Source organism: Ostrinia nubilalis, chromosome 22 (genome assembly GCF_963855985.1).
Source record: "Ostrinia nubilalis chromosome 22, ilOstNubi1.1, whole genome shotgun sequence".
NCBI classification, from domain to species: Eukaryota; Metazoa; Arthropoda; class Insecta; order Lepidoptera; family Crambidae; genus Ostrinia; species Ostrinia nubilalis.
Window position 1 is genome coordinate 4,211,272 of NC_087109.1, and position 19,559 is coordinate 4,230,830.

A 19,559-nucleotide genomic window follows, 5' to 3' on the forward strand; every position below is an offset into this window, starting at 1 on the left:
ACAGTAAAACTAAACTTGGAACAAACTGTTACAAATATGAGGGGTTTAATATTTTACAAATTAAAATAAAACCGCATGTTGCTTTACTTTCTCGTATAGGTAATAAATGTAATTAATGGCTAGATTATTAATGTTACTTTGTTACCCTCAATAGTGAGGAAATCTTATAAAATGGTAACCCTGATTTTTATTGTCATTCAAGTGCTCTTTCTTCGCATAGGCTTCTGTGATTTGGCCAAGGGCCACACACATTGCGATAACATTATGCGACATTGATTTGACAGCAGCGGAGTGAAGTCTTGCGACTATGCAAAATGATACCCTGTAATCGTAGCGCATACAGACATAGACGGGGCGGGGCACATAGCTCGTAGAGCTGATGGCCGCTGGGGCAGGAAAGTTCTTGAGTGGCGACCACGAGCCGAAAGACGTAGCGTGGGCAGGCCTCCCACTAGGTGGACCGACGATCTGGTGAAGGTCGCGGGAGGTGCCTGTATGCGAGCGGTGCAGGATCGGTCTTCGTGGAAATCCTTGGGGGAGGCCTTTGTCCAGCAGTGGACGTCTTTTCGGCTGAAACGAACGAACGAACGATACGTATTACCACTATTTACCAGACATTACTATTTATTGCATACTCGCCGGATTACACGTATGAGCACGCGCGTAACAGCTTCGGCCTTGCATTATTATAAGATCTTGTTCCGCCCTTTTACGAACTTCCTCCGTGAGGATATCCCCGCCGAATTCTATGATGAACCTATCAAAAGTCATATTCTGCAATGTCAACCCACCACAAGGTGGACCGACGACCTGATAAAGGTAGCGGGAAGGCGCTGGATGCAGGCCGCTACCAACCGTGCGATGTGGAAGTCATTGGGGGAGGCCTATGTTCAGTAGTGGACGTCCTGTGGCTGAAATGATGATGATGATGAAGAAATGAATGAAAATGACAAATCTTCGAACGTGTATAATACCGTGCCAAAGTAATCATATAATTTTGGCACCTTAATAACTATTGCCGTTTTTGTTGTAAAGATCATGCAGCGCTACTTGCGGATATTATTGGAAAGAAAACTATGTGGGCTCTAGATCTGAAGCCGCTTTAACGAACACGAAGTGCTCATACAATGCGGCGTATTTTCTTCCAGTCTTTAGTCAGGACTTTAGTCGAATTAAAACCCCGGTTGAACGTGATATAGCCGCACTAGAATACGATGCTTTTTTGCATAATCGCAAGACTTCGTTCCGGTGTCGACCGAATGTTATCATGATGTATGTGGCCCAGGGGTTACCGTAGCCGCTAAGGTTTGAAACTTCTTGCTTAAAATATTGTAGTCTTTGGCATAGACTACGATGGTAGTCATGGAGATAGGAGTTTGTTATCTCGTGTCAGATGTAAATGGTGAAAAGAAAACTCATGATTCGTGGTATTTTTATGTAATATGTAGGTATTTTATAAAAGTGGAACCCCGAGTGATCTCCAAAACCCATTCTATTATTATATACGATTCGGCTTCGATATCTATAATACAATAGGAGTTTATTTCATGTGTCAGATGACAAGGGTGGAAACAACCTACGATTCATGTTGTTTATTTACGTGCAATATGTGGGCATATTGTAAAAGTGGAATGCCGAGTTGTATTTCTGAAACTTGTTCTATTATTTTATACTATTTGGCTGCGACTCGGCGTGACGACAATACAAAACATTTTTCGCGAATCGGTGTTCATACATTCACACAATACATTAGACGCCATGTTGTCATAAACGACATATTATAAAATCGCTGTGATTTAATATTCTTAATCATTAATTTTATGGCAAGTGTCCATCAGGAATCATTGTTCTTACACACAGAATCGTATTATTTCGCTTTCGGGTAGTAATATGTCAAAATTGTTGGTTCTTTAGGCGAACAATGTATGGAGAACGAACATTGTCCTTTAAAATCCTCCAAAAAGTACAGTCATTGCCCATTACTTACACTAATTGCCCACATCAAAGCACAGTAATTGCCCAGTTTCTTAAAACAAAATAATCTATTTTAAAATGACAAAATAGGCTTTAAATAAACAAAACAAAACATTAAACTTAAATTCTAGTAGTACAGTCTTCAAAATTTCAAAATAAATTGCGTTTGGCCTATCAAATATTTCTTGAGCTGATGTTGATGACTCAGAATCGGTAGAGATCATCTACTTCAAAACATAGACGAAGCAAAAATTTGAATTTTATATATAAATTTTATATGTATTTATTTTTTATCTTCTTTGATATCAGTTCAAGTGGTTGCTCAGAATGTTCCATTAGCTGTTGGTTATTCTTCCCTAAAGTTGTATCTGTTTCCGTACAATTAACATTTTCACTAGTAGCTTCAACGTAGGATTTTCATTTTTTGTATTTGCGTTTGAATTTTTATCAATTTTTTCAAGCCAAACCATATTTTTCAGCAATTTATCTTGTAGATAAATTGTTCGATATATCTTGTACAGCTTCAATCGCTATTTGCAAATTCTCTATGCTATATTGAACTTTTGGAGTCTTTGGCATACTGAAAATGAAACATTAAAAGCCATTTCAATATTTATGCCTGTAAATTGCAAAACAAGTCTAGCAATAAGCAACTTAAACACTGCTACTGCATGGTGGTAACACTCTAATAATAATTGCCCTGGTCAATAACTATACATTAACATATGGCAATAACTGAAATGATGGTGGGCAATAACTAAGAATATACAGATTTACGTGCAGTGATTACCCACCGTTAAAATGACCGTTAGAAATCAAATTTTATCAGTTATTTTCATTGACAATAGAGGAAACACTTATAATTTCATCATGACTATACACCATTAGTTGAATATTAAATAACTTGCAAAAAAAAATTAACCTCTAAGCAAGTAATTCCTTAGTAAAATTGTTAAAGTCTTTACCTGTTTGAGTAACATTTTCACCCGTCTTGACAAAATCCGTCATAACTGTTTTTTTTTAGTGTTTCCTATTGTAAATTTTAAATCTACTGTACATTGATCTCGGAGCCATCTACTTAGTAAATTCAAATCTAACTAGAGTGATTCAAACTCAGCTCCTGACAATATTATTCTTAAAGCGGGCAATCACTACCAGTGGGCAATCACTCTCTGGTTTACCCTACAATTTTAATAATATAATAATTCATGTTTATTTACAATTAATTTATAAGACAGCATTTTGAATATTGTTTAAAGTTATTTAATCATGTTACAAAAATAAATATTGCTTAATTTTAACACCGCGTTTATTTTATAGGCTTTTCTTTCCCCCACTCCGTTACCGAAGCTATGACGGTGTTAAACGGATCGAGAAATGGCAGTCGCTATTTAGACTGTAACACAGACGGTTGTTTTCTGTAATGCGGAGTAGTACAAATATTTCGCATAATCGCGTACAAAAGTTACCAATAAATTCACTTAACATCATCAAGAAGTCAAGGCACACATAGTTTTTTGACACTACACTTCGTCCATTAAAACGTAAGATTTTATACAATTTCCGCTGTGACTACTCTGGACTAGTTCTAAGAGCAATAAGTGAGCTACACTAAATTTTTTGGTCCAAAATCGCCACAATTTCACTTAAAAGCCGAATCTTCATCAAATTCTGCTCCAAATGGCGGTAGATGAGCTTCACCCGGCATCCTCAACCACAGAAGAGGCTATCTTAGAACTAGAGATGTTATGGATATGTAGTTTTAGTTATGGATACGGTTACGGATATAAGAATAATATTATACCGGTTTCGGTTACGGATATTTTTATATTTCGGATATCCGAAAGTTTCGGTTAAGGTTACGGATATCCATAACATCCCTGCTTAGAACCAACTGCCGATACACAACACACTAGTTTTTGGAGCGAAAAAATTACACCACACTTATTTTGTTCGAAAAAGTCTTCCATAATTCACTGTCTACAGCCGAATCTTCCTCAAATTCTGCTCCAAATGCCGATCAATGTTGTCGATGTCCCCCGACAGCTCGTGACGTCAGGCCTGGTGGTCGCCGGCCGCTGCTAATGCCTCTCTGTTCTCATACGCCCAGAAGCCATGTAATTCCAGCAGTATGGACACGGCTGTGTGCCCGTGGCCGCTTCGGACCAAATCTTGGAGCGTGATACGCGAAGGGTGCTGCGGTCGGATCATGTCGAAGATTTCGTCTTTGACGTCGTCGAAGTTCACCGGCTCGGCGCCGTGGGCGATCATTTGCTCTTGGATTGCCTGGAAAGTTATAAAAGATACTCTTTATTTTCTGAAGAAAGTGATAACTGGACCTTTTCTACAGCAAATTAAGAGCAATCCAATTTTGCGGGATACAGTAATCTAGGATTCCGCAAAACTGGACTGTCGAGTGACCACACAAAATATTCGAGCGATTCGGTTCTTTGCAAACGGGTATATTTCCTTGTCTTTCGGACACTGAAAACGGGTATATCTCCTTGTCTTATGGACAATGTCCCCTTGTCTCTCGGACAATGTCCCCTTGTCTCTCGGACAATGTGCCCCTTGTCTCTCGGACAATGTTACCTTGTCTCTCAGACAATGTGCCTCTTGTCTCTCGGAAAATGTCCCCTTCTCACTCAGACAATGTCCCTTGTCTCTCGGACAATGTGCCCCTTGTCTCTCGGACAATGCACCCCTTGTCTTTCGGACAATACCACCTTACCTTGAAGAAATAATTCAGCGTGAAGGCGTCCAGATACCCCTGCGAGTTGATATCCAACACTCGGAACAGATACGCCAGGGCTGCCGGCTGTTTCCTGTTCTCCAGGGCTAGCACCAGGTCTAAGTAGGACTTGTAGTCCATCTCCCCGTTATTATATCAGGCACTGAGTTGCATTTAAAGTAATATTGGGACATGCAAAAGAAAATAAATACCTACACATTTTGGGGAAATGTCTCCTAATCTTTCGGGATATATCTCCTTGTCTTTTGGGCAATATTACCTTGTCTCTCGGAAAATGTCCCCTTGTCTCTTAGACAATGTACCCCTTGTCTCTCAGACAATATCCCCATGTCTCTCTGACAATGTGCCCCTTGTAGCTCGGGAAATGTGCCCCTTGTCTCCCGGACAATGTGCCCCTTGTCTTTCGGACAATACCACCTTACCTTGAAGAAATAATTCAGCGTGAAAGCGTCCAGATACCCCTGCGAGTTGATGTCCAACACCCGGAACAGATACGCCAGGGCTGCCGGCTGTTTCCTGTTCTCCAGGGCTAGCACCAGGTCTAAGTAGGTCTTGTAGTCCATCTCCCCGTTATTATATCAGGCACTGAGTTGCATTTAAAGTAATATTGGGACGTGCAAAAGAAAATACATACCTACACATTTTGGGGAAATGTCTCCTGATCTTTCGGGATATATCTCCTTGTCTTTCGGGCTATATCTCCTTGTGTCTCGGACAATGTGCCCCTTGTCTGTCAGACAATGTGCCCCTTGTCTCTCCGACAATGTGCCCCTTGTCTCTCGAACAATGTCCCCCCCTTGTCTCTCAGACAATGTGCCCCTTGTCTCTCAGACGATATCACCTTACCTTGAAGAAATAATTCAGCGTGAAAGCGTCCAGATACCCCTGCGAGTTGATGTCCAACACTCGGAACAGATACGCCAGGGCTGCCGGCTGTTTTCTGTTTTCCAGGGCTAACACCAGGTCTAAGTAGGTCTTGTAGTCCATTTCCCCGTCGTACGTCAGGCATTGCTGGAAGACGCGTTGAAGGAACGCGCGGGTTAGCGTGCCTGAACCGTAGCTGTAAAAAACAAATTCGAATTCTTTATTACACTAGCTTTTGCACGCGGTTTCACCCGCGTAAAATTTAGTTTGTCACATATCGTCATAATTTATAGCCTATATATTATTCTGGGTTATAAACAATGATACTGTAAAGTTTCATTAAAACCGTTCAGTAGTTTTTGCGTGAAAGAGTAACAAACATGCAGACATCCAAACATCCAGACATCCAAACTTTCGCATTTATAATATTAGTAGGATGGACCAACAGGGAGTATGCAAGGTATACACAATTTATTACATGTATGTATGGATCAAATGATTCTCAATAATTAAATTTTTAATTTTTGTTATCCTAAGGAATGAAAATTAGCGCATTCACCGAACAATTATTGATCTTACAGGCGCCGTACTGGCCGACTTGAGATCCGAGGAACGCTGACACTGCAGCTATTTTGAACTTTGTTGCTGTTGGACCATTAATTACCCCTCGTGGGTTCACTTCAATAGTCGAGCGGCGGCGGGGATCGAACCTGTGTTCCTCGGATCACGAGTCCACCGTTCGGGTATCGTCGCTTCTTTCCTAGGCTAGTTTTCTAAAAAAAAACTTAGTCAATTACACTATCAAAAAATATTGGACACGCATATTTTTATTTGTCAGTCAAACAAATAATTACGAAGTTATGGTGCGTTGAAGTTCCGCCTGACGTCACAAAGTGCTACACTTTTAAGCACGCCTTGACGTCACGGGCCTCTTCTTATAGGCGCGGTTTATCTCTTTCATTTTCATTAGATTGAAAAAGGCAAAAATACTTGTCGAGTATTTTTCGAAAAGTTAACTGACGGACTAATTCAAACTCTTGTTTTTTGCCCAGGAAACATCCCTGTGCCCCGATTACGCTAATTTTTAACGTCTCCAATACATACGCGCTACATATGTTTTTCATTCCAGCTGAGGTGCAAATTTGGTATCACGGTAATGGACGTACCTTCCTAGTATTTTCATGTCACATGAGATATTTAGCTTTACGTTTACGTCTATGCTTCGTTTCAACTAGCTGTCAAAACGACACCGCGATACGATTTGTCAAAACAGCTGATGTTCGTTCGTCGTCCGGGCACGATGAAGATGAAAATTTTTAGCGTAAAAGGGGGCCCCCTTGACAAGTACATATTGGCTCTGTCAGTAACTCACCCAGCCAGCTCGTTGATACTCAGCATACCATTGTGGTCCCTGTCCAGGTTGAGATACTGGCCGTAGACTCTGAGGGCGGACGCTGCACTGAACCAGTTCTGTTCTTGCAGCTCCATTGGGAGGTCTTCCTCGCGCAGCTGGAATGAGGGTAGTTTACTATTAATAATAATATAAGCCTTTATTACTGGGTTACAAGGTATTTTACAACATTAACATTTCATTTTACAATTTAGTTGCACTCATCTCCAGTTTGTCCTTGGACATAGGCCTCCTCCAATGATCTCCAATGGCCTCCTCCAAGTTTACTATTACTATTGATTAACCTAGCATTATTATTTGAGGTCTCTAAATACAAGAAAAAAAGAAAAGATAAATAAATAGAAGGCTTTAGTATGAATAGCGCAAATATGTCAAAAGATACCCAATAACGATTTTTTTGGTCGTTTAGGTCTGCTATAGTCCGATCGCCGAGCACGTTGAATTTCGTCCAATGACCCCAAGCTTGTGCATAATTATATTGCTGTTACGCTCGCACACTCACTGCGGCCGCCCGTCGCACAGTCGCAACAGCAATATAATTACGGGCGAGTGATAAGGATGGGTAGCTTGGGGTCATTGGACGAAATTCTACATGCTCGTGGACCGGACTTTAGCAATATTGTAAACGAATGAGGTGTAGACGGAGAATGTGAATGTTTATTTTCACTTACGAACGAGAGAAATAATGAAGAACGTAAAGAATAAATGGCAAATGAAGGTAAATACAATTTTGTAGTGTGAACTAATGACGTAAGCTTGGTCGTAAGTCGACGTAATGATTATGGTCGTGTTTACTACTGGCGATTAAGATTCGCTAGTGGCAAAAAATTGGCGCCAACTAAGTAGTAATTTTTACATGCAACGACGCGCACGCACAGGTGACTTGTCACCGTGACAACATATCTCTCTTTTTCTCTTTATTGGTGTAAAAGAAACAGATATACAATCACGGATAATATTGTCACAGCGACATAAATCACCCTCACGCACGGGAGACTTTGACCCTAACGCTTACCTCTAGCAAATCATCCAAGAAAGAACACGACAGCACGTCCTGTATCCTAACACGCCCCACCCTGAGAGGGTCCAGGAAAAACAGAAACTTCCTGGCTGCGGTGCACACGTAGAACGAGCTGAAGGAAGAGTCCAGCCCGTCTAGAGCTGCCAGAGACGGAACCAGCTCTGCTATGTAGCTCTCTAGATCCTGAAAAACACAACCAGATATGTCACAAGTAACAACCTTTGTCAACTGGACGTTCACCCACAAGGTAGAACGACGACTTGATAAAGGTAGAGGGCGGGCAGGGTAGAAGGCGCTGGATGCAGGCCGCTACCAACCGTGAAATGTGGAAGTCATTGGTGGAGGCCTATGTTGAAATCAAATCAAAAATATTTTATTCGTTTTAGACCACTGGTGGCACTTATGAACGTAAAAATATAGTAAATAAAAAAAAGGTAGCCCTTATGGGGCACTTTACATGTCTCCTTGTCTTTTGGGCCCTATCAGTGCTTCGAGACAAACATATGGCAAGTGCTGAGAAGAAACGCCGGAACAAACTCAGTCACCACTAGTTGTTCTGCAGTGGATGGAAATGATGATGATGAACCTTTGTCAATGCTACGATTCAACATCAAAACATGTTAATAAACCTCTTGGCCTTATTAAAATCATTTAAAGTGACACTATCAAATTGAAGCAGTAATATTTTTAGTCTCTCGCAATTTCATTGCGGGGTTTTCCTTCAATACAAGTGATGTAAATAATGCTCGGAGCTTCCCTATGTGTTCGAATCAGAATGAGAAGGCTGGGACAGGAAAATTCTTGAGCCGGAAAACGTAGCGTGGGCAGGCCTCCCACTAGGTGGACCGACGATCTGGTGAAGGACGCGGGAAGTGCTTGGATGCGAGCGGCGCAGGATCGGTTTTCGTGGAACTCCTTGGGGGAGGCCTTAGTCCAGCAGTGTACTATCGGCAACAGTGTTAACTGCCCATAATCATTGCCAGTCATGTCATCTCGTTCTATCGCAAAGAATCACCATTTGATGAGAGCGAGAGCAAAAACGGAAATGGATAGTTAACAGTGTGGCTGTGTGTACGTCTTTCGGCTGAAACGAACGAAATAATACAGGTAGAAATAAACTTCCAACAAGAAAATTCCATTGGTACCTACTGTTTTAGTTTTTATCAAAACCTGCTTAGAGTAACCTTTCAGCATTTTACATAAATAAAGTTTCCGATTTGATAGAACACATTTACAAATCGTCTCATACTCACATGTTCCGTAAGGTATCCCTGCCCAGTGACGTCATACAGCGACAGCCCGATCCTTGTCTGCTGTAGCCACACGCGTCTCATGACGTAGTTGAAGAGAGACACGCCACGCACTCGGCCCATGCTGCCTTCGGCCGCTTGCAGACGACCAAACACTTCTGCGGTGAAGTATGGCCTGGAATATGGTATTTTATTGAAATGGTTGATGAAGGAAGCAAATATTTTACAAGTAGGTAGCTCCTGGCTATATTTTCTCATTTATGCACCATACTTTCTTTTAACTGTAAAGATAATTAGTATTTTAGGTTACAGTTATGTGGAAATCTCTTCGGCCATTACTCATGTTATTTAGGATCAGCGCCCCATATCTGGTCTGGCCTGGAGACCATCCAACCAGAATCTAAGTAAGCCTTTACTGACACCATACATTATTTACTGAACTGCTAGATAAAATGTTATAATAATGTGCTTGCCTACAATCATAAATGAGTATTTCTCAAAAAAAATGTACATTTTGAAAAAAAAAAGTGTGCTTTGAAACAGTTCAAAAGTTTTATATTTATAAATCATCACACAAAAAAAACACACACACAATTTTGAAGTATGAATATTAATCTTTAAGATAACGAAGAATTATAGCTATAATCCTACTTATTACCAAATATTTAGATATTTTAAAAATAGTCCTTTTTTACCTTTCATACAAAAACCTGTTTGCCACCCTAGCTTTTTCATGTATTTTTGTTTCATAAAATGCGATACGTAACTAAATTATTGTAAATTTCTTTGTATTATCGTTCTACAGTAATCGCAGTTTCTGTATCAAATTGATTTTCTATGGGGTGTCATAATGAATTGGCAATTTAAAGCAAAAAAACAAATTGAGTCGCTCTCATTTACTATTTCGTTATTTACTCTTTAGTTACGATTTATTTCTACTTTCCCATGGTTTCTGAACAATTCCGTATTTATTTTACACGGACAATAATAGCTGCACTCTGAATGGCTGTTGGCCTGACGTCTCCGCCATTACATCTATCGCGAAAATTAGTAAAAACGTGTGTGTTTTGTGGGATTACTTTTTCGTAACAGGCAGTAAAATCAGCGATTTTATATAGAACGGTAAGTCTTCATTTAACCATTTTTTGTAATACGTGTGGTACGAACATTTAGTAAGCTTTTATATTTGCTGTAACAAATTTTATCAAAAAAATACTTGTTTCTGATCTCATTTTGTCTAATATTTCGTTACGTTTTTTACGAATTTCGTTACGTTACGAAAAAGTACAACATAATGCTGAGTGTATACTGTTATTACCTGACTAAGCATAGTAATATTCACTACTTAATTTATTTCAAAAAATATAGAGCGTTAATAACAAAAGGATTGGATACTATCTGCTTTACAGAAGTGCCACCAGCAAAAAATTATCAAATCATTTAGATTACATTTTTATGTGATTACTTCTTTTGTTTTTTAGGAATGCCGCCAAAAACCAATGCCGAAAGGCAAAAAGCTTACAGAGAACGACTCAAAATGGATAAACATGATGGAACAAAAATAATTTTATTAAAATAGTATGAATGATTACTCCCTTATTTTATTTCTAACCCCTTAATATTACCCCGTATTTGGGTGCATACTTACAAATATTTCGAATTGAATAAATGAAGAGCATTCACAATATTTCGCCAATGTATAACAAGCCTTATGGCCTTACTATTTCGTTACTACCGTTTCGTTACGTACATTTTTTTTGAGAAATACTCAAATAAGACAGACAGGTATAATTCCATCATAGCCTATTGACAACTCCTACTTTATCATACAATCATCAATAAGATGGACAGGTCTCATTGTATCAATAGCCTTTGGTCGCTCTCACTCTACCACACAAAATTTAGAAAATACTTTATCTACAGATACAGAAATATGATAATAATTAACCTGTATTTAGGTCCAGCCTCATCCCTGATCTTCTTGAACTGAAAGTAGTCGATCATCAGCTCGTCATTGTTGGACATACTATAACTTCCGTTGGACTTCTCCAGTAAACTCCATAGATGTTTTAATTCGCTATTATCCAGCAATTCTTTGCTTTTTTTCTGCAAAAACTGGGCTCGGGTCTCTTCTCTCAATTTCTGTGCTAAAGTGTCATCGGTTCGGGGAAGTTTGAAGTAGAATTTAGGGATTTTTTTGTACGATTCTTCATCAGCTTCCAATTTCGGTTTGTAAAGCTGTTTGAATGTTTCGACTTCTATTTTATCGCTTTCTTCTTTTGTTATGCTTGTGCCAGTGTCTGTAAAAACACATGTTTAGTCATTCATAAAAATGAATAGAGTTCTTATTGTATCTCATAAGTACCTACGTACAAAGATAGTTGAAGAATAAATTGCAAAATTAAAGAGTAACCACTAAAGTTTAATGACTTGAATATTCTTTAATAAGACAAACATAAACCAAATAATATGTAAATAGTGTGAAAAATGTGTAATTTGAGTGTTTACCATCCAACTTCTTGATGTACTTTCGGAGTCGAGCCTTGAGCTCATTGTTTAGCTTTATTTCACTTTCATCCAAAGGTTTTGCTTCACTCGTGGCATTGTTGTTGACTTTGTCGTCGTTTTTGTTCTTTTTAGCTACGTCCGACATCATTTTCATTTAAAATATGCCTCAAAACATTACGATTTTACTACGCCAAAAACAATTACACTGTTGTCATAGTGACATTTTGATTGTACATGCACGTCTCGTTTCACGCTCGATAAGATCTAATATTTAGATCTTGTTTACGTTTTAAGATTTATTCATTTCTTAACCATTACCTTGATTTTTTTAATATTTTTATTCACACCATTATTGTAAATCTGAAATTAATAGTAACAAAAAACATAAAATTATGTTTACGTTAATTCGGTTCTTTATTTTAATGTTTGTTGCAAAACCGTAAATCGAAACGACGTAATAAGTATTAAAAACCATTACTAGATGTCGCTTTTACGGCATTTCTTTTATTTTGTCAATTCATTCGTTAGCTCGTTGAAATCTTTTGTATGGAACTAAAAGTTTTGTGAAAATTACACTGAAAGACAATGCACTCACAATAAATTGATTACAGGTGAGTACATTTAACATTAAAAGCTTCATAAACTGTATGTTTTCTCAGAATGTGGGCGCAGGTCATTCTTTTAAAACAAGGTATAAAAAACATTTATAATTTTGAATGTACAGTCGCGGAATGAAAAGGTTCGTCTCCTTAGTGTCGGTTTTCGCTTGCACTAGGTACTGTAAGAGTCAAACCTGCCAACATAACAGTGCAAGAAACAGTGCTGCTAACATTTAAATAAATATGACGTTTGCTAACGAATAAGGTTTTGCTTGTTTATTTTTCTATCCCATCAGTGCAATGCAATAATGACATTGACCAATTGACAATAGTTTTTTTTATTTAATAGAAATAATAATGGCAGGTTGAACCAACAAGAAGGTTTTAGTTTATCAATCATAATAATCTTCTTGACAAGATAAATCGTCAAACAACTTTGATCTGAATAATTTTGAACTTTACTGACGAACAGTTAAAGATTATTTTCTCTAACTCGAGATTATTCTGTAACATAGTTTCAAAAGGTAATATGTGCTCGCGATTCGTTGAAGGAATCAATTTGAAAACTGACGAACCTTTTCATTCCGCGACTGTACATTACATAGATTGGTACCACAGGTAAAGTTTAGTTAGTAGCTTTTTACACCAGTAATATCTTGGTATAATAAGCATGCTTATAAAATCGCAGTCTAACTGATTATTAGGTAATTATGTACTAAAAAACGATCACAAAACGATAAATTTAGCTAACAAGGCACAAATATTGGCATCCGTCCCGCCCATTCTACATTATATAAATTTAAATTTTTCGATTAACATAAACATGGTCTTATAACATAGACGTTTTATTTATAAATGCGCCATGCAGGATCATAATTTCCGTTCTAATTAGTGCTAGAACCTGAATAGCCTGTGGGGGTAGCTAAATACGTACTTATGGCGGGGTGGTCTGCGATAATGCCGTTTTTAGAATTACTATTTTTAGAAAATAAAAGTCCGTTAGATGTTTTATGGGTTCGTTTTGCAAACGGAACCTTTAGTAAGAGCGCTTCAACAAGTATATAATATTGGTGTTTGATCTTACTCCAAATACGAGACATCTTTTACGAGATTTGCGTGATTTAGGGCCCATCCATATATTTTAAGTAGATATTTATGGAGACATTTTCTTAGGTAGGTATTCGAACTTTAGATTTTCCGTAGAAAGCTCGTTATATGTATTCAAGAATGTTCGTAGTGACCTTTAATCACGTTGCTTACCTATGAGAGGGACTTTTTCTCAATTAAATATTTATGAATAGTCAACATGGATCATCTCGATCCAATTTAGCTTCATATTAGCTTGAGAAGTTTTCGATTTAATTTCACTGGATTCTGGAATAAGTTGCAATTTTCAGTCAAGAAAAGGACAAATCATACATTAAAATCTCTAAAATAAAATCCTACACTCTTATTTCACTATACCTAATAATTACGATCCTTAATATCACCCACGCTATGTGGTTCCACTTCCATCATCAACTTTCTTCTACACTTTTCATATTTCCCATAATTGAACAAAACTTATGGTTTGATCTTGGCCCACTTTGGCAGTATCACAATGGCGGCGCTGCGGTGAGCTACGTGCGCTGTTGCAAGTGAAACTTATTGGGTGATACGGATGTAGGTTTTACTAGAAGTAACTTGTTCTGAAACATTGTTTACATCTGAATAATGAGCTGGATAAAAACGGTCCTGAAAACTTTCATGAGTACTCTTTTCTGTGCAATAAAGTTTTTTAAATAAACAAAGACATACTTGAGCGCTATTTAAGTCATAAAATTGATTTGTTTTCACAGCATAATCGCTTTTACACTGCTGTCGTCTAAGTATAGCTACATGAAAAAAAAAAGAAACTAGAAATAGTTTTCAATTTCAATTGAATATAAGAGTAAGTATAAGAAGTACTATCCCCTTTTTTTAAATTATTAAGATTTTTAAGCTTGAGCCTCCTAATTCTTATAGATGCCTCTGTATTCTACATAAATTCATACTTAAGTAGAAGATTACGCTCATGCTTAAAAATCTTAATTCAGAAACTGGAGTAGGTACACATATTTTAATAATGTAAAATGCACATAAACGATAATTATTTGTCCTGGCAAGACTTAAACTTTTAAGTTTTCTTTTCAGTTATCTTCCAGTACCTCTATGTAATCAGTATCAGTGACATACCGATAGGCAGGCAGGCAGGAGGCTGCGGTCGCTTTCGCGCTGCATTAAGGCGGTTAAGGTTTCACTGCGCCCTATGCAAATTACTATATTAATAAAAAAATAATATGTACGAAATAACACATTATCTTCTCTATTGTTTGCAGATTTCACGAGGCGCCGATCGTAACAATTTTATGATATGAAAATATAGTTTACAGTCTATCAAGGTCAAGGGAATTGAACATGAGATATCGTATTTTCTTCAAAGCGATTCATGGCCTGCAGCGGTATCTTCAGGATTCCAAAATATTGATATTTACTTTTACGATTTGCACGGGAATATTTTTTTTAGTGTAGTCAAAGTACTAATACTTACTTGAATTAAGGTCCTATGTCCCCTAGATGGGGCAGAGGGCGTCCACAACAGTCCTCCATCGCGTTCGGTCTTGAGCTAACTAATTACTAATTGAGTAGGTACTTATAGTGTTGCATAAATAATGAACTGTACTTAATAGAGACGATATAATTAGTAATTTCTTATGTAGAAAGTAACACCCTCCCATGCATGACGCCATGCTGTAAAACCATATCGCAACCGTATGTGTTACTACACTTTCATGTTCATTCAGTTCAATAAAATCGTTTTTTCTATACACAAAAAGTAACTTTAATATCTGTTTATGTGATTTTGATGTAGAAGCTTTAACAGTGTTGTAGTTTCACCCAAATCCGTTTACGTAAAACAGTAACAGGCTAATATTTATCTATATCACAAACTTTCATGTTTGGACTATGGTATAGACTAGCTTTTTCTGTCATATATTAAAATTATTTTTTGTATTTGACAAATATTTACCCGAGATATCTGTTTACTTCATAATATAGTTATAAATAACTTGAAAAAATCGAACTGCCTAAGTCGGGATTCAAACCCACTACCTTTCGCTTGCCGAGCGACTGCTCTTCCATCTGAGAAACTGGATGAACCAGTCAAATAATAATTTTAAAATTAAGTCGAATAATAATAATAGTGGTCTTGGATAACATTTCTAATTTATCGATCTTTCCATGCACAAAGATAAATGTTACTTTATCATTATTTATTTAAACAATAAACTACTTTACTAGAAACGTGATGAAATTAATTACAATTAACCTTAATTCATGATACATTTCAATGAATGTGGGAAATATTGAATTGAGATAAAAACATAAAACAAGAAAGGAATGTAATGAATCAATATTGGAAAACACTTTCAGAATCCACTCATTTTTAAAATATTGGTTTAATTGTTAATTGAATTCGTCAATCACATATTTTATTTGATGATGTTCAACATTTATAATAAGTGAAATGACAAATAAATTAAGTGAGTTACAGTGATCAGGCACATTTCACTTTTATCAGAGTAATCAAAAGGAAATTTATCGCAGATTGGAATTTTCAATTATTTTATTTTACTTGCAATTTATTTTAAAAGAAGTTATTAAATCAATGAATAAGTTTTGAAAATATTTTCTACATCATAATGACTCACGTCTCAAACTTGAATTAAAGTAAATTAGGTAATATCTGCCTTAAAATTATAGGTACTGCAATACGATGTGCTGTTTAGCTATTTGAATCGGGCGGGCTGATTAAAACATAAAAATTGAATTCTCTTAGAAAGCATTGTCCACTAAACAAGAATTTACTCAAATTATATTGTTTTAAACTTTCATGGTCACTAACTAATTATTATTTACAGGATTGCTAATTTGCTACCATGTACCTTAATTTTGAGTTTCCGATTTTAATTCTCAAATTAGTTCAGCGGTTTATAAATAAACTAGCGGCCGCCCGCGACTTCGTATGCGTGGATCCCGTTTTATCCCCTTAGGGGTGGAGTTTCGTAAAATCCTTTCTTACCGGATGCCTACGTCATAACATCTACCTGCATGCCAAATTTCAGCCCGATCCGTCCAGTGGTTTGGGCTGTGCGTTGATAGATCTCTATGTCAGTCAGTCAGTCAGTCACCTTTGAGTTATATATATTTAGAAAGTTGCTTTCGCTTTTATAACAATATAATAAGAATTAATAGATGCATTACACGGACCTTGTTTATTTATAACTTACTAATATTTATAATTAACACGCAAGTTTCAAGGAAGCTTTAATTTCCGCCTCGTTGGCCTAATATTAATTTTGAATTATGTACTGTTTCCTTTTTATTTTCACAATTTAATTTATAATAAGTGATCAATCAGATTGATCACAATATGCATACATTGATGTATATGTCAAGCAGTTAATTGCACAGTATATCAAACTTATTATACCGAAATAAAAGCTGTTACTTGGGCTAGGCAATAACATATCATGTTTTTTAATAAAGCAAAATGTTTTTAAGAATAATTTAGAGCATTTTAGAGCTTAAGTTGTCACTGAAAAATTTATACTTAGCCCAATTTTATTACTTAAAATTGCAAGCTTCAAGAAGCTAGAAAAAGTTCATTCGTTCGTTCGTTTCAGCCAAATGACGTCCACTGCTGGACAAAGGCCTGCCCAAGGATTTCCATAACGACCGGTCCTGCGTTGCCTCATCATCATCATCATCATTTCAGCCATAGGACGTCCACTGCTGAACATAGGCCTCCCCCAATGCTTTCCATGTTGATCGATTGGTAGCGGCCTGCGTCCAGCGCTTCCCTGCTACCTTTACGATGTCGTCGGTCCACCTTGTAGGTGAACGTCCCACGCTGCGTTTTCCGGTACGCGGCCTCCATTCCAGAACCTTTCTGCCCCATCGGCCGTCAGTTCTGCGTACTATGTGCCCTGCCCATTGCCACTTCAGCTTGCTAATCCGTTGGGCTATGTCAGCGACTGCTGACTGCGCTGCCTGCTAGAAAAAATAAATGATTATACTTATTTCCTATTCAATAACAAATCAAACTCGTAATACAAAGTAACCTTTCTATTTCGAGAATACTAAAGAAAGTCCGTCACGCATAATTATAATTGCAAAATGAGCTAATTAAGAACAAATTGTACAGAACCATTCGATAACAACACGTAAGGGTTATGCAAAAGTTATGCACGGAATCTCATTATTTCCTATGTAAGTAAACGTAATTTGAAGCTGTTAGGACTTAGATAGATGGCGTCTAGTTTTAGATGTAGAGTTAGTCAGCCTAAAGTTTTATAAAAAGTAGTCCATTAAGTTTGTTTGTTTAGGGTACAGTGTCTATATTTTTACAGCCTTGATGTTTCCTCAGAGTAAAGTCTTAGATTTATAAAGCCTAAATGTATAGTCTTCATTAAAGCGGTTCGTTTGATGTGAGGAATAATCCATATAAGTACTTAATTATAGATAAATGTCATCTATTGTTATCTTGTCATAAGAAAACCTAAGCAAGTGGTCTAGTTTGAAGTACCTCACTTTTATTGAGCTTACTATCCATATAGGCTTTATTATAATATTATTAATCTAAGGGTACAGTTGGAAAAGCCTGTGAATAGTTGTACTTAGTCGACAAACTACACGCGTGTCGTTTAAAGAGAAGATAAAACTTTGTCACACATAATAATTTACAAAATTAGTATTTTCGTTTACATGATTTGTAGTTATTTATGGTAAATGGTAACCGATGCACTTCTTGTCGCGTCGACAACAAACCTACACTGTATAGCCCAAAACTCCGCTACAAGAGTGGCGTTGTCAGTAGCCTTCATTAAATCTTCCTGCGTGCATAACGATGCACTTTCGTGCTAAGGACAAAAGTTTCTGTAGATATTCTCTAATAGTTACTGTACTTAAAAGTATTTTTTTCTAACAGATAACAAAGTTTACGATGTTTCATGATGAATATCATCAATGCGGGTGATAAAGAAAAATGCGGGTTGCTGATAAGCTTTTAGCTTTTGAAGCTATGACTGTTATCGTAGAGTTGCAATATTATTGTATGAAATGAATCGCAAGGTTTTCTGGGGTCCCAATTTTTAACCGACTTATAAAAGGAAAAAGGCTCGTTGTTGTTCTGTAGCTGCTCGTAACATATCTCTTTAATTTTATCGTAAATCTTTAATATTCATCAATCTTCTTTAATTCTTGTTATGTACTAAATTACCTATTAAATTAGATACTGTTCTTATGACAACTACATGGGATGCTGAAATTTTTAGTTGAATGTAATCATGAACCGTTCGTTTGACAGTAGTAAGTAGTTCTCTACAAAAGACGCTCTAATTTTGCAAGTAAAAATTGGACAACTTTAGATCAACATGTTAGGTCTGTGATTTGCTCGTAATTCTTTAATTTAATCTTCAACAATCTACTTCAACTCTTGTTTACATTAAACTCTACATATAAAACGCTCTGTAAACTGATATATTAGTATATTTTCGCATCTCATTATGTAATACAAGTGAAACTCATAAACCCCATGATCGATGCCACCGGCGCACGCGCACGTTACTAAATAGAGCGTCTAAAACGCGAGGAAGTTTCATTACATAGCGCATGATTTAACAGTGTTCATGATTCATGATTTAAAAGTATTGTAACTGAAGTATAAAATTAATGTAGCATTACGTAATAAGGTCATATCTTTTTCGGCTTTTCACAAGGACTTTATTTTTTTACTCAAAAAGAGTTTTCTAAGTCTTATACCTACGTGATTTTCCAGAAATGGATCCGACTCTGCTCATAATAAGAAAAGTTCTAATGTCAATAATTTTTAACATTGTTTTTTATATGTAGGTACAGATTTTTAACAGACACGCCCTTTATTAATTTTATACATTCTGCATTAATTTACCGAACTTTAGTGGGTGAGCTTTAATAGTTTTTATAATAGAACTGCTATAACAGTGAATTGGGATTATTACAGTACATCCACGACTTCTCTCTTTCTATTGTACGTTTCTGTGCTTAACACACTCATTCCAAAATGTAGGTAGAATCGAAGAACAATTGACTGCATAGCCCTACTTAAGTTAAGTAGGTA

General features: G+C 36.9%; 1 protein-coding gene across 1 annotated transcript; it reads right to left on the reverse strand.

Annotated features, from left to right (window-relative positions):
• Positions 1 to 68: 68 nt before the first annotated feature.
• Positions 69 to 11,996, reverse strand: LOC135082875 (serine/threonine-protein phosphatase 2A regulatory subunit B'' subunit gamma-like). The gene is made up of 7 exons (XM_063977640.1): positions 11,781 to 11,996; positions 11,221 to 11,572; positions 9,276 to 9,447; positions 8,017 to 8,205; positions 6,963 to 7,099; positions 5,573 to 5,786; positions 69 to 4,260 (listed from the first exon to the last, which is right to left on the reverse strand). Exons 1-7 carry the CDS (start codon positions 11,932 to 11,934, stop codon positions 4,030 to 4,032), a joined length of 1,449 nt encoding a protein of 482 aa, XP_063833710.1. The 5' UTR covers positions 11,935 to 11,996; the 3' UTR covers positions 69 to 4,029.
• Between the last annotated feature and the right edge of the window lie 7,563 nt (positions 11,997 to 19,559).

Excerpts from the sequence above, each read along its gene's own strand:
- LOC135082875 (XM_063977640.1), bottom strand. The coding sequence starts at position 11,934 with ATGAAAATGATGTCGGACGTAGCTAAAAAGAACAAAAACGACGACAAA. Across the intron at positions 9,448-11,220 it reads GAGGCTGGACCTAAATACAG|GCCATACTTCACCGCAGAAG; the intron begins GTTAATTATTAT and ends ACCATATTCCAG. Across the intron at positions 4,261-5,572 it reads CGCTGAATTATTTCTTCAAG|GCAATCCAAGAGCAAATGAT; the intron begins GTAAGGTGATAT and ends ATAACTTTCCAG.